At 42.7% G+C, this 14,326-nt stretch overlaps 1 protein-coding gene across 1 annotated transcript in view; it reads right to left on the minus strand.

The window, feature by feature from the left end:
* The window catches only part of ERO1B (endoplasmic reticulum oxidoreductase 1 beta), a 50,308-nt gene that overhangs the window by 22,178 nt on the left and 13,804 nt on the right, over window positions 1-14,326 (minus strand). The window contains exons 3-5 of the mRNA XM_075924806.2: window positions 12,537-12,620; window positions 7,745-7,786; window positions 73-155 (exon numbers count right to left, since the gene is read on the minus strand). Coding sequence (XP_075780921.1) covers window positions 73-155; window positions 7,745-7,786; window positions 12,537-12,620 — 209 coding nt within the window. The remainder of the gene's footprint in view (window positions 1-72; window positions 156-7,744; window positions 7,787-12,536; window positions 12,621-14,326) is intronic.

The raw sequence follows: 14,326 nt of genomic DNA on the forward strand, positions 1-14,326 counted from the left end.
GCTGATCAGGGAGTAGTGGTTAGACAAGGGACCAAAGTTTTGTTGATAGTATTTACTCTAAGCATGGCTTACCTTAGAGTACTGTTAATTGCTCCCAGTTTGTTAGCTTGTTCACAGTCTTCTAATTCTTTGGTGTTGTTTATTCTTTTTGAGTACTGTAAGAAAGGTTGCATTTAATACACCAATATTAATGGGAGATGTCTTTTACCCCTTTTCTTAGAGAAGTGAGAGTTGTGCAGTAAATACAAATCAGCTGATGCGGAAAATGCAATGGAATCTTCTCCAGAATCAAAGTTAGACCCCCTTTTCAGTGGATTATTCCATCAATTAACCCTGAAAGCAAAATTTACTCTTACTTCCTACTGGTGTAGGGTAGAGCTATATCTGTCAGATTAGAGGGTATCAGCAGCTGAGGAATAGCAATGAGTATGGCACCTTTCACAAACATTGGGTTATTTAAAAAAAAAAAAAAAAACCCACACAGACAGTCTGATCAGTGGAAGCTGTTGTTGTTCTAGTTGCCTTTTTTTTTCCCATTTGAGGCTGGGAAGTAATTTTTCCTTTCACTATCAAATTGGCAGGAGCAAAGTGGTTTTTTTTGCCTTCCCCACAGCAGGCTATGGATCCTTCAGTATAGGCAAAGTCAAAATGTTGCAACTTTCGGAAGTAAGTGTGGCACGTGTCCAGTGCAAACACTGTTAAAAAAGGATTGTTGCCTCAAAGAGAAACTGGAGGTGAATTTAAAGGAAGACATTCTCTAAAGTGCAGAGAAAGGGGCTGTGGCTCCTACTGACACAGCAAGATGACAACACCCTTTCCCCCGCTCCCCACCACAATTCCCCTTGATCCTCATAAGCGTGTTCCAGACGCCCAGTATCAGGGTAAGACTACGTTAAGAAGGGCAGACAGCAGCCTTCCCAAATCAGAAGAAACACTGAAGGAAGACAACCAGCTTGTCAAAACTGACAAGCATTCACAGACACTTTAAGCCACATCCTCCACAACTTGTCTTTCTTCCTGCTTTGCTAGAATATTGGAAGCTGGTTAGCAGTGCTTTGAGCTCATTTTAAACTCAGTGCAGTAATTGTTATTTTCCACTTTTTGCTTTACCATGCCCTTTGCCTTCTTACCCACCCTATGACAAATCCATGAACTGATGTTATGAACTATTATTCAGGTGGGGGTCTCAGAGTATGCCTCCACTGCAACTAGGTACTCATGCCTGCTGACTAGAGCTCACGAGGTTTCACTGCAGAATACACTTCTAGGATCGTAGTGGTGTTTGAGCTCTGGGACCCTCCCATCTCACAGATCAGGCTCCAGCCCGAGCCCAGAAACATACACTGTAATGAAACAGACCCACAGCCTCAGCTTTGAGAGTTTGCATGGTCCAGCTGCAGGTTTTTCCATTGGAGTGTAGGCATATCCAAAATCATCATGCAAATAATGCTGTCAAACCACGTAAAGAATCCACTATGTTTGGTGTCATTAAAGGCTTTCTGTGGAAGGTGTATCAAAATACTGTATCATTATGCAATATGTGATGTCAGCGTCCAGAACTAGAAGCTAAAAATAGAATCAAGTTAAAGAGGTTTTGATCAGGTCTTTAAGAGAAATCAGCCCAAGGAAGAAATGGTTAGATAAGCAGTTATAGAAATGTTACAGTTAATTTCTGAGCTCATTTTGTGGTCAAAATGTCTCCTAAACTTCCTTTCCTATTTTCTGTATATTTATTTTAAAAAAAAGTTTTTTGTTCCATCTGCAGCCCACGCACCAACACAGCAGCCATCCTAATCTACAAAAAATAATGTTGCTTAACAATGCCTGAGTGCTCTCAGGCAACAGAAGGAAAAGAGATTTGCACACAGTCAGCATGATATCCATATTTTTAGTGCATACATATTTATAAAATATGTAAATTGTTTTTCACAATGAATGTTACACGAATAAAAACATTACAAACTAGCATTTATTTTTTATTTCTGCAATTTGAAATCATTTTATAAATAAAACTTTACAGAATGCAATAATAACTAACAAACAGCAAGTTTACACAGCATAAATTATAAAGCATTTAGAATACTAGGTTATAATAGAAAATGATGGACTTTTACTTCAGATCAGCATTGTATAATGATATTCATGCAAGTGGTTTGATTTGGTGTTCTGAGACCACTGCCTATCGTGCTGGCCGAAACTCTCATTGTTTTCTTGTACTCCCTCATCTATTGTCCCAACTGAAGTCCTTTGGGGGCAGAAAAAGTCTCTCTTCTGTGTTTATACAGCACCCAACACAGGGTTCCTGTTTGATAACATCTCAGAGCCCTAATTGTGGCCAGGGTTCCCAAACTATGTACTATACATAGGTGTTGTGCTCAAGCAAAGGGGCAGCATGAAAATATACTAAGACTGAGAAAAGAAAGATATAGCAGCAAGGACAACAATCAAGGTAAGTATAAGAGGGATCAGAGCAGAGAGGTGGGCAGTGGAGAGATTACGGAAAGCCCTAACGGGGAGGGGAAAAGGATCTTTAATATAATGCAGAAGAAGTACAAACCAGTGAAAAGGAGAAATGAGTAGTTTGAGTGAGATGGTGATGAGACCATCCAGGCAGTTACTGGAATTCAGAGTCTGAGATCAGACAATGTACAGCTTTCTTAAGAAGTAGATTTTGGAGAACTGGAAAGGATAAATTAAGAAGAGGCGAGCAGTGGGCTCATGACCTTACAAATAATTAGAGACTTGTTTAAGCTCACAAAACTCACTGTTGTGGTTAGTTTTCATCGCAAAAAAGATTAAATGCATAAAAATACTGTGACAAAAATCCCTTGACAAAGAGCCCCCTGTTCTTTGCAACATCTCACCTTAGACTTAATCTCACTAAACCAAATGCCTTCCACATTATTCTAATGGAAAAATGGTCTGTAAGACATCTACACATAAGCACAGGAAACCAAGTGCTACTCATGTGGGTCCATTGAGCACATGAAAAGCGATTGTTCTCAATAAGGGAAATTCAAATACAAGCCCCCTATCAGCCCAGATTAATGAAGCTACTGTAGACTCATGACCCAACAGAGATCTCTGAGGGAACCCTAATTAATTAATTATGTAAGGTCTAAAGCATTGGTGGTGGATATAGGCAAATGGCAAAGTATGTCTAGATTGGAAGGACACTTGCACACAGATTTCTCTCGCTAGAAAAGAGCAGTATAGAAGCTGACATGTGTCCAGGGAAAACATAGAACTCTGTACATTTAATTTCAGATTTTCCCAATGCAAACTTAGCTCAAGGAGAGCTGGAGTCAGAAGTTTTATGTGTTGGTCTATTGGACAGCATTTCAGAGAATCTCTCAACTGGTAAAAGTGATAGAAATGTAGCTGTGTTAGTCTGGTGTAGCTGAAACAAAATACAGGACTATGTAGCACTTTAAAGTCTAACAAGATGGTTTATTAGATGATGAGCTTTCATGGGCCAGACCCACTTCCTCAGATCAAATAGTGGAAGAAAATAGTCACAACCATATATACCAAAGAACACAATTAAAAAAAATGAATACATTTGAAAAGGACAAATCACATTTCAGAACAGAAGCGGAATGCGGGGGCGGGGGGAGGTAAATGTCTGTGAGCTAATGGTATTAGAGGTGATAATTGGGGAAGCTATCTTCGTAATGGGTAAGATAGTTAGCGTCTTTGTTGAGACCGAGGCACGCGTAGAGTGTCGAATTTTAGCATGAATGACAGTTCAGAAGATTCCCTTTCAAGTGCAGATTTAAAAGGCTTCTGCAGCAGGATGCAGGTAATTAAGTCATTGAGACAGTGTCCTTTCTGGTTGAAATGGCAAGAAACTGTTTTTTCTTTGTGATCTGTTTTGTGGGCATTGATCCTTTGGCGAAGTGTCTGAGACGTTTGTCCAATATACAAAGCAGACGGACAAAACAGATATTAGACAGGGTCACAAAGAAAAAACAGTTTCTTGCCATTTCAACCAGAAAGGACACTGTCTCAATGACTTAATTACCTGCATCCTGCTGCAGAAGCCTTTTAAATCTGCACTTGAAAGGGAATCCTCTGCACCGTCATACATGCTAAAATTCAACACTCCACGCGTGCGTCGGTCTCAACAAAGACGCTAACTATCTTACCCATTACAAAGATCATCTAATAAACCATCTTGTTAGTCTTTAAAGTGCTATATAGTCCTGTATTTTGTTTCAACTGGTAATGATATCTTGTCTCCAGTAGCTGAAACAAAATACAGGACAATGTAGCACTTTAAAGACTAACAAGATGGTTTATTAAATGATGAGCTTTCGTGGGCCAGACCCACTTCCTCAGATCAAATAGTGGAAGAAAATAGTCACAACCATATATACCAAAGGATACAATTAAAAAAAAATGAATACATTTGAAAAGGACAAATCACATTTCAGAACAGAAGGCGGATGCGGGCGGGAAGGAAGGTAGATGTCTGTGAGCTAATGGTATTAGAGGTGATAATTGGGGAAGCTCTCTTTGTAATGGGTAAGGTAGTTGGGGTCTTTGTTCAGCCCCCCCCCCGCAGAGAGTGTCGAATTTTAGCATGAATTACAGTTGAAAATTAACAGATTTAACTCACAGGCTATGTGAGTCTTTCAACACAGGAATGTAAATGAAGGACTTTGGAATTGCTAATGAAGTGCTGATTTACAAATTTCACACTTCATTTGCATAATGAATTCGATTATGGGGGGGGGGGGGGAGGGATAGCTCAGTGATTTGAGCATTGGCCTGCTAAACCCAGAGTTGTGAGTTCACTCCTTGAGGGGGCCATTTAGGGATCTGGGGAAAATCTGTCAGGGATGGTATTTGGTCCTGCCATGAGGGTAGGAGACTGGACTTGATGATCTCAAGGTCCCTTCCAGTTCTATGAGATGTATAGGTATAATCGCTTTTTCAAGAGAATTTTTTGGGAAAAAAAAAAACAGTCTAGATGTGGAAAAACATCCTCTCTCGAAAGAACCTGTAAGTCTAATTTTTTCAGGCATAAGGGTCCTTTCAAAAAAGGGTTCCCCCCCCCCCCGCCCCGAAAGAACTGCGTCTAGACCACTTTTTTTCCCCAAAAAAATCCTCTCGAAAAAGTGATCAGAATCCATTATGCAAACAAGGCGTGAAATTTTTAAATCAGCACTTCATTTGCAATTTTAAAGTCCTTCATTTGCATTCCTCTGTCGAAGGAGAAATGTAGTCTAGACGTAGCCACAGTAAGCAAAAGCTGGACTAGTTGCTTCTCCCCTACCCTGCCTTGCTGCAAAGAGGGAGAGGAGCAGGCGCCGGAGCAGGGGGGAAGCCTCCTTAAAAGCTAGTTCCCCCAGCACCATCTCTACAGTGGCAGGGGAGACAGGAGTATAGCAGCGACTGGCCACGAGCCAGGAATCAGCGGATTCGTGGCTCACGCCCAGTATCAGATGAGGAGTCTCTGCTTTTTAAAATGTATTAAGAGCCTGCCAGCTGTTACATTTCAAAAGCAGAAGCGCAGCGGAGAGACGCGGCGTGAGCCAGAACAGCTGATTCCCAGCTCACGCCGGGCCCCCCCACTACATTCTAACACTTTTACATTTAAGGCTTGCGCCAGGTCCCCTTGCTGTGCTTCAGCCTTTTAAAGGCATTAAGAGCCTACTTTACTGAAGTGGCCTTGTAAATCGGCCCAGGGAAGAGCAAAACCCCCAGCAGCCAGTCTCTGGGGTACCACCACACACGCACCCCCCAAGCCCTGCCTGCCATGCGGTGGGGTAGGGAGCCAGCGAGCACTAAGTTGCAGGTTCCTGCCGCCCCTTGGAGCGCATGTGGTTGGGTGCCACACCCAACTCCCCCAGGAAGGCAGAGTCCAGCTCCAAGCGCGCTAGTGGGCTCACTGGGGAGCAGGCCCCACATTCCCACAGCCATTGTCCGAAAGGAGGCATATTACCCCCTGCCTGTCCTAGCTCGCTTGCTCCTTTGGAGCTCTCAGCAAACCCCTCAGGGTTGGGATTAGAATGAGGGGCAATTTCCCTTTGCACCACAGTGCTGGTTAAAGGCACTTTGCGGGTCTGGGGGCACTCTGGGCGCAGTGCTGCAAAGCGAGCAGTGCTGAAAAAGCAGAAGCAACCATTTGGGCACAAAGTGTCCTAGTAAAGGTAGGTGCCTGGTGGGGGAATGCAGGTTTTTCCTAGGGTGGGAGCGAGCTTGGGTTCACTGCTCTCTGGACTGCAGCTGCTTCCGTGGGGCAGGCAACTAAATAGCTTCCTGGGATCACTGGGAGGCAGCAACCTATGTGGCTGCTGGGCCTTCGCTTGGCTTTGTGCATCACTTAAAATCTCATACTCAAGTCGCACGAGCTACAGCGAGAGAGAGAGAGAGAGAGAGAGAGAGAGAGAGAGAGAGAGAGAGAGCGCGCGCACGAGCGCACATGTGTGTGAATAAAAATCATTTTACCAATCACTGTTTCCACTCAAATTTTTCATTAACCTCTCTTATGCACTCTCATTGCATGACTATTTTGAACTCCTTTATATTTTAAAAAATTGCAGTCCACATTTTCAAAAATTCACCCTCTCCCCCAGAAATTCCTGCATATGGGCCTGTACTTGGGATACTTCTCAGGCTACCCAGGACTGCAAGTCACCCCATTACTCCTCCAGGGTACCCTCAGAACTACCACCATATGAAGAGCATAAAATTGTTTAGATTGTTTCTTGTATTTGAAAGTTACAGGTACAAGTACATAAGGAGCTTATGCAACCAAAATAGCAAGAGTCCATTGCTGCTGTCTAAGGGTATGTCTAGACTACATGCCTCTGTCGCCAGAGGCATGTAGATTAGGCTACCAGACATAGTAAAATGAAGCGGCCATTTAAATAATCACCGCTTCATTTAAATTTACATGGCTGCCGCGCTGAGCCGACAAACAGCTGATCAGGAAAAAGACAAGAGGTGCCAGCATCTGGGACTTTGGTGAGACCTCTTAAAATGTCTCAAGTGTTGTGTATATGGAGCTACTAGTTCTTCTCTAGCTAAAGTAGGATTTTTAAAGCAAGAAAAGAGTGTGGCTTCATCAAGCTGAAAGTTACTCATTTTCAAAATAAAACCATGTGGAGAGAAGGGAGACAGCTCAGTATTTACACAGTCAGAATAGGTGGCACACATCATTTAAGTCAAATCATTCTGGCTCCTTTACCTGAAATTCTGTTGATTAGATTCTTCCATTATGTTCATCATTGTGGGCTGTGTGTAGCCGTAACATACTGGAACCCCTGCCATACTGTATATCTGGGGACCAATAAGGCAGCTCACAATAGAGCGCCGCAGAACTGAGGAAGGACAAGGAGCGTATTTACAAGAACTATGATTCCCACAGATGGTCCTACAACATTCCGTAACAGAGCCACCATTCCAACTTGCCTTTTACTAGATGTAACACAAAGTCTGTTGAGACTCAATGCTGTCAACACGGAATGTTGGATTAAAACTTGTGGCAAATCTGTAATACCGAAGAAAAATACACATGCATAATATTTTATTTACCCACAATTTTCACACAAAGTACAGAAAAGACAAAAGGATTTTAATAAGCAAAACAGACACAAGATGACATTACAAAATAAAGCTTATCACTGATCTCAGGAAGAAAGTGTGCAATAAAAACTATACAAAGTATTTATAACTTTGGGTTTAATTTATTTAAATAGAAAAACAGCTTGGAAAATAAAGTGACATTACTTACTTTATTAGAACTTCCAGCTTTAATGCCAACTGGTACTTTACTCTAAAAATAAAAAAACAAAATAACACTTTTTGCACTGTCACAAGTGATCATGCCACAATGCCTGTAAGATTCATAGTTAACCAAACTATTAACTGTTTTCTGCAAGTTGACACCTTTAATTCCTGGAATAGCTCCCTGTTTTCTAAATTTATGGCAGAGGTTGAAGCTCTCTAGTCCGGAATGATTTTAGTTAGTCAGATGTCCATTTATGGGTGTGGCCAAGTTTCCCACAGTCCCATAAAGTTTGTTTACAGCCACCAATCTTGTCTCTCTGTTCTGTGCTGTTATTTAGCTCTAATTGACCCCTAAATATATTTTAAGAGCCCAGTAAAGCAGGGGAAGTGTTGGTAAAGGTGCTAGAAAATACTCACTTCCAATGTATGGGCCAACTGTTTGGTTCAGTACCAGTCAGGTTCAGAAGATGCCAGATTAGAGAAGCTCACCCTGTATTGCAACACAAGCTAAACGCAGTTGGCACCTTCTAAGTTGAACGATTATTTCTATGAATTATTTTATACTTATTTTTGCCTGGCAGAATAACGAGCAATACCTAATACTTCGGATGTCCATCATTCCATTTTACTGTTAACAGATACTATTATTTAAAAGTATTTCAGTTGTATTATCCTGGTCAAAAAATGGAAATAACTAAGTTTATTACTGACAATTTCTTTTACCAATTTAAGATTACACTAGCAAACATTAAACATTAGAAACCAGACATACATATTTACACATCAATTTGTCTAATAAATGTTCATCCCTATACTACAGTTCGAGAAAGACAACAGAAGTTTGAAGGAAATATTTGTCCCCAACAAATATGAACACAAACCTTAATTATATCTGCCAAATATGATTTTTTTATTGCAAGTCTGGAGAAGATTATCTTTCAACTGTCAAACTATGACCTTCAACTCAATAGCAAGGGTGGAATTCAAGTTTATTGTGTATACATTCCAAAAGAATAAGTTACACAGTAAAACTCCAATTGTCCAGCATCCAGTGGTCCAGCACCAACTGGAACCCGGAAGCGTTTCGGCCAGCCGGACAGTTGGAGCTGCTGTGAGCCCCATGGGCGCTCGCAGCTGGGAAAGGGAAAGGGAAGGGGAGAAGAGGGGAAGGGGACTATACCCCTGAGACGGGTCTGCTGGAACCCGCACTTTGTCCAGCCAGGGAGTGCGGGGAACAGCAGGGCAAGGGGCAAACCCTCCGCCATTTTGCAGGAAGGTGGTAGAGCACCACGCAGCCACCAGAGACAGGCCAGCTGGGGAAACACAGCCACAGGCCTGCAAGTGGCAGCGGAGCAGAGCCAAGTCCCCGAACCTGCCCCGTTTGGGCTGCACTCAGCCCTGCGCCACCGCTGAGAGTTTCCGGGAGGGGAGCGGGCTCCCCACCCCCCAAACTGTTTAGTTATCGCCGAGAAGGGGGGTGAGGGGCGGCGCTGCAGGACCAACCCGGCAGCATCCCCGCTGCTCTGCTCTGCCACTTCCCCAAGTCCACTGCTGTCACTGACGAGCAGCGGACTTGGGGAACCGGCAGAGCAGAGCAGCTGGGGTGCTGCGGGATTGGTCCTGCAGCGCCGCCCCTCACCTCCCTGCAATAACTACTGCAGTCTAGAGGGTGGGGAGCCCGCTCCCCTCCTGGAAACTCTCGGCGGCGGTACAGGGCTGAGCGCATCCAGAACGGGGCAAGTTCGGGGACTTAGCTCTCTCCCGCTCTCCTCTGCTGCTGCTTGCAGGCCCGCAGCTTGGTTTCCGCAGCTGGCCTGTCGCCGGTGGCTGCGCGGGGCTTCCCCCGCCATCATGCAAAACAGCAGAGGGTTCGCCCCTTGCCGCACCGTTCTCTGCTCACCCCCCGGACACAGTGCAGGTCCCAGCGGACCCATCACAGCCCCCCGCCGGAGTACCCCCGATACTCCGGCATATCCGATAATCTGGCACCACCGAGGTCCCAAAGGTGCCGGATTATCGGAAGTCTACTGTACATACATACTGCATACTTGTCTTCAACACCCAATAGGGTGATGGGCTGAAAAATATCAATTACTATTGATTTTACACTCAGGTGTTCCATGACGTTTCATTAATCGATGTTTGCAGATTGCTTTGGTATCTGGATGAAAGAATGCTAACTATTCTGATCATCAAATTGAGGAATAATTGACCCAGATTTTCAAAAGGAGCCCCACAGAAAACGGCCAGATTTTCAAAAGGTGCTTAGGACCCAAAAGCTGCTCCCATGAGTATGGAGGCTTTTCATGACACTTGCTTGGTGTGAGAAGGACAGAATGGCCTTAAGATTAGAAACACAGGAAAAAGCAAAAGCATAATAAGAGTTCTGATTTAATGTAGTAGGAGCTCTGCAGTTTAAATGTAGTAGGAGCTGGGTGTGCAGTCAGCTTAGCTCCTACTACATTTAAACTGCAGAACCACAGTGGGGATAGGTTCCGGACCAGCACGAGTCACAACAGAGCTGGGACCACTGCAGTTCTGCATTTAAAATGCTTCATAGCAACAGCCCCTGTTCATGGGGGGTCCCAGCTCCCTGTTGGGACCGCCCCTCCCCCACAGACAGGGGCTGCTGGCGTAGCAACTTCGTGTCTCTCCTCCAGCCCCAATTCTGCCTCTTAGAGGCAGCAGCATGGGGGAGGAGGGGAGGCAGTACCAAGGAGATGGTGCTGGGGTGGAAATGGCTTTTAAGGTGGCTCCCCTCAGCATTGGCTCCTGTTTCCCCCCTTTCCTTGCTGCCTCTCATGCAAAGGCAATGGGAAGGGGAAATAGTTGAGTACTCAACTACTCACTTACATCTCTACTCCTGTGGCATCTTAAGGTAGGTCTAAACTACATCCCTTTGTTGAAAAAGATGTAAATTAGGCAAATCGAAAGTGAAAATGAAGTGGGGGATTTAAATATCCCGTGCTTCATTTGCATAATCACATCACAGCGGTCTTTTGAAAAAGGGTATTTCGAAAGTGAAACTGCCATCTAGAGGTTCTCCCCCACAGCAGTTTCACTTTCAAAATACCCTTTTTCGAAAGACTGCTGTGATGCAATTATGCAAATGAAGCACGGGATATTTAAATCCCTGCTTCATTTGCACTTTCGATTTGCCTAATTTACATCCCTTTTTCGACAGAGGGATGCAGTTTAGACATCCCTTAGAGACTAACAATATATATAAGTGTTTTCGGTTAATCTCTAAGGGTATGTCTACTCTACCACTCTAGTTCTAACTAGGGTGGTTAATGTAGTCATTCGAAGATGCAAATGAGGCCCGGGATTTAAATATCCTGGGCTGCATTTGCATCTTGCCGGGCGCCGCCATTTTTAAATCCCCGTTGTAGATAGCCTAATTCAAACTAACAGGGATTTAAAAATGGTGGCGCCCGGCAAGATGCAAATGAAGCCCGGGATATTTAAATCCCGGGCTTCATTTGCAACTTCGAATGACTACATTAACCACCCTAGTTCGAACTAGGGTGGTAGTGTAGACATACCCTAAGGCAGGGTTGAGCAATCATTTTTGGCCGGGGGCCACTTCAAAAATTTCTGAACTGGCCCTGGGCTGCCCTGAATGCTTTTCCCCACTCCCAAACCATAACTGGATCCGGCCTGCAGAGGCCCTTTTGCCCACCCCTTCTCTAAAGTGCTATGGGACTACTCATTTTTTAAGACATATACTAACACAGCTGCCCTTCTGAGATATTTTAACATTAAACTTGGCCATGTTTCACGTACGTTCAATTGTCTATACTCTTTTCTTCTGGTTAAATCTATAGTTTCATATATGAAACTGCTTATCATATAAAGTCTATACCATAAGTTAAGCAACAAAGCCTAGTTAAAAATCTCACAGAAGTTAGATATATAGATTTATTTATTTCACATCACCATCTGGTAAGTACCAAGCATAGTTCACAATTAAGGGTGAGACAGTACAGCTCACTGGGAGCCAGGAGACCTGGATTTTTTTCCTGGCTGAACAAACTCCTCACTATGACCTAGGTCAAGCCACTTAAATTTTGTCACCCTCAGTTTCCCTATGTATAAAATGGGGATGTTTGCTCTCCCATATACAATCCTGGTGATCTCTGGATGATTAGCAGAAAACAAGTTGTAATAAAAAAAAATGCAAGTATAAAACCTACACTGCAGCAGCTGAGCCAGTTTTGTACAAGAACAGATATAAGGTACTGCATCAATAACTTAAAAAGAATTATGCATTCCACTCCATATACTACTGCTCAACTATCTTATACCAATATTTACACATCAATGTAATGCTTTACGCTGTCATCTGTTAGAAAAGGAAAAAATGCACAACTATTAGAAGTTTAAAACAAAAACTGAAGCATTTTAAAAAGATATACAGCCTGATCACACTTCCTCATGAACATTTTTATCAACTATTGTTAAGTAAAACCAAAAGATTACTAGAATGTAAAACTGTTTAACTTACACATCTGGATAGTGCTTTAAGTAATCATTTTCCCTTTTCACTAATGATGTTGGTCATGAAATAAGACTACTATGAAGGGAAATAATGACTTTAAATGAGAAGAATTAACTGAACTATGCATGTTCAAGGTTTGGAAATTGAAAAGTTTGGCATTTGCAGTAGTTCTGAAGTATAAAATCTTTAAAAAAAAAAATCTGCATGGGAGATAAAAAGCGATTAATTTACACCAGGAGATAAACCATAGAAGAAGTGAGAGAATAAGGATTTCTTGTTTTACTTTGATCCATACCTCAGGACAAGGTTCTACATGACAATCTCTGATAGAACAGTGGCCATCATCAGCCCAGAATGGACATGGTCTCTTAAGATTGACCTAAAAATAAAAAGACAGGAAGAGAAGTATGTTATTAGCCAACTGATTTAGAGCTACTTGAAGATCTAGAAAAAAAAACTCTTCATTCTTCAGCAAGAAGACTGTGCTGGTGTGAAGAACAAGGACTCTAATGATTAGACAGTCTAAACTTTTTAAAATTGTTAACAAGAAATGAATACTGAAAGTGGGAGGATTGATTAAGAGATAACCAATGAACTCTTTCACAAAGATTGCCCCTTCAGCCTAATTTATAATACCCAAGATCACACAAATGAATTTTGTCCATGTACTTAAAAAGATTTTGTAGCAATAACTGACCTTCTAAAACTTATGACTGAGTTTTGATTTTGGGTTGTTTTTGCATTCAGAACACAAATATCTTTAAAAAACAAGCAAGTTCTTACCTGTAAATAGTACTTGATTTTAATCCACTTAAGTTTGCATTTCTTTATTAAGGCCAATATATCAGGTATATGATAAAACCAGTCAGAAACTATTACAAGTTTAAACAAAGCATGTCAGCATAATTTCAGAATTCAAACTGAGAAACAGCTGTTTCACTGATTCATTGTGAAATAGTCAACAAAAATAGCAGAATACTAATGCTTTCTTAACCAAAGAGCTCATGTACTTACTTTATTTGGAAATTTAGAAAGACTTACCAAAGCACAGCATAATACTTGGTTACACTTAAAATAAAAGCACATGAAATTTATGCTAGTGTAAGCAGTAGTAGTGAAGTAGTGTCAACTGATGAATGGTGTACATGAATGGCATTTTCTGACAGATTGCTATTTGCTATGAAATCGGGTATTCCACTACACAGGGATATTTCTATTTAACCAATAAGCCTGGGCTTATTGGTTAATCTATCGACTACACACATCCCCCCCTTGCTGCCTCTATCAGAGGCAGCAAGAGGAAGTGAGGTGGGAGCGGGAAGCCAGCTTTTAAGCCAGCTCCTTGTGTGTATGGACTCATGCAAGCCACTCGCCACTGCCTCTCTATCGGGAGGTGGCGGCGGCAGGAACCAATATATGTGCCAGCTCTGCGGAGCCACGCCCCCCCCCCCACTTGCTGCCTCCCACAGACAGCCATGGGGGGGACAGGCAGGAGCCAGTGTGAGGCGGGAGCTGCCTGCGCCCTCCTTCAATGCTGCCTCTATCATAGGCAACAGTGTGGGGAAGGGAGCAGCCTCTGTCCGCTATGGAGCAGCCTCTGTCCGCAGCAGGCCCAGGCTCACCATTGCACTGTCTGCAGGGAGCTCTGTATCAGAGGCAGCAGCGCAGGGTGGCAGGGGGCCCCCAACCCCAGAGATGATCAAACAGTCATGTAGCCAATAATTTGATGCAGTTACACGACTATTCAATTAATCACTAACATCTCTAGTATGAAATATTACAATGATAAAAATGCTCAAGAGATTCAGAACTGTTCAACTCTGATATTATACTTTTTAACAATGCAAGTTAAAACAAAAAAACCCATTTTCTTGCCTTTGATTGAGCCAAAAAAAACACACTGATGAGCAGTGAAACTATGCCCCTGCCCTCTGTTTACCTCACTAAGTCTTTTGTCTTCAATCCCCAGACCTTATTTGTGATTAGAAATTTAGCAGTTTAATTATACCAGTATAATTATACCAGTAAATTTTCCCATTTAGACAAGCCCCCTGAAAATTAGACCTTTGAAATCAAACACTATTT

The sequence above is a fragment of the Pelodiscus sinensis genome, chromosome 3 (assembly GCF_052426305.1).
Source record: "Pelodiscus sinensis isolate ZL-2025 chromosome 3, ASM5242630v1, whole genome shotgun sequence".
In the NCBI taxonomy this organism is placed as follows: domain Eukaryota; kingdom Metazoa; phylum Chordata; order Testudines; family Trionychidae; genus Pelodiscus; species Pelodiscus sinensis.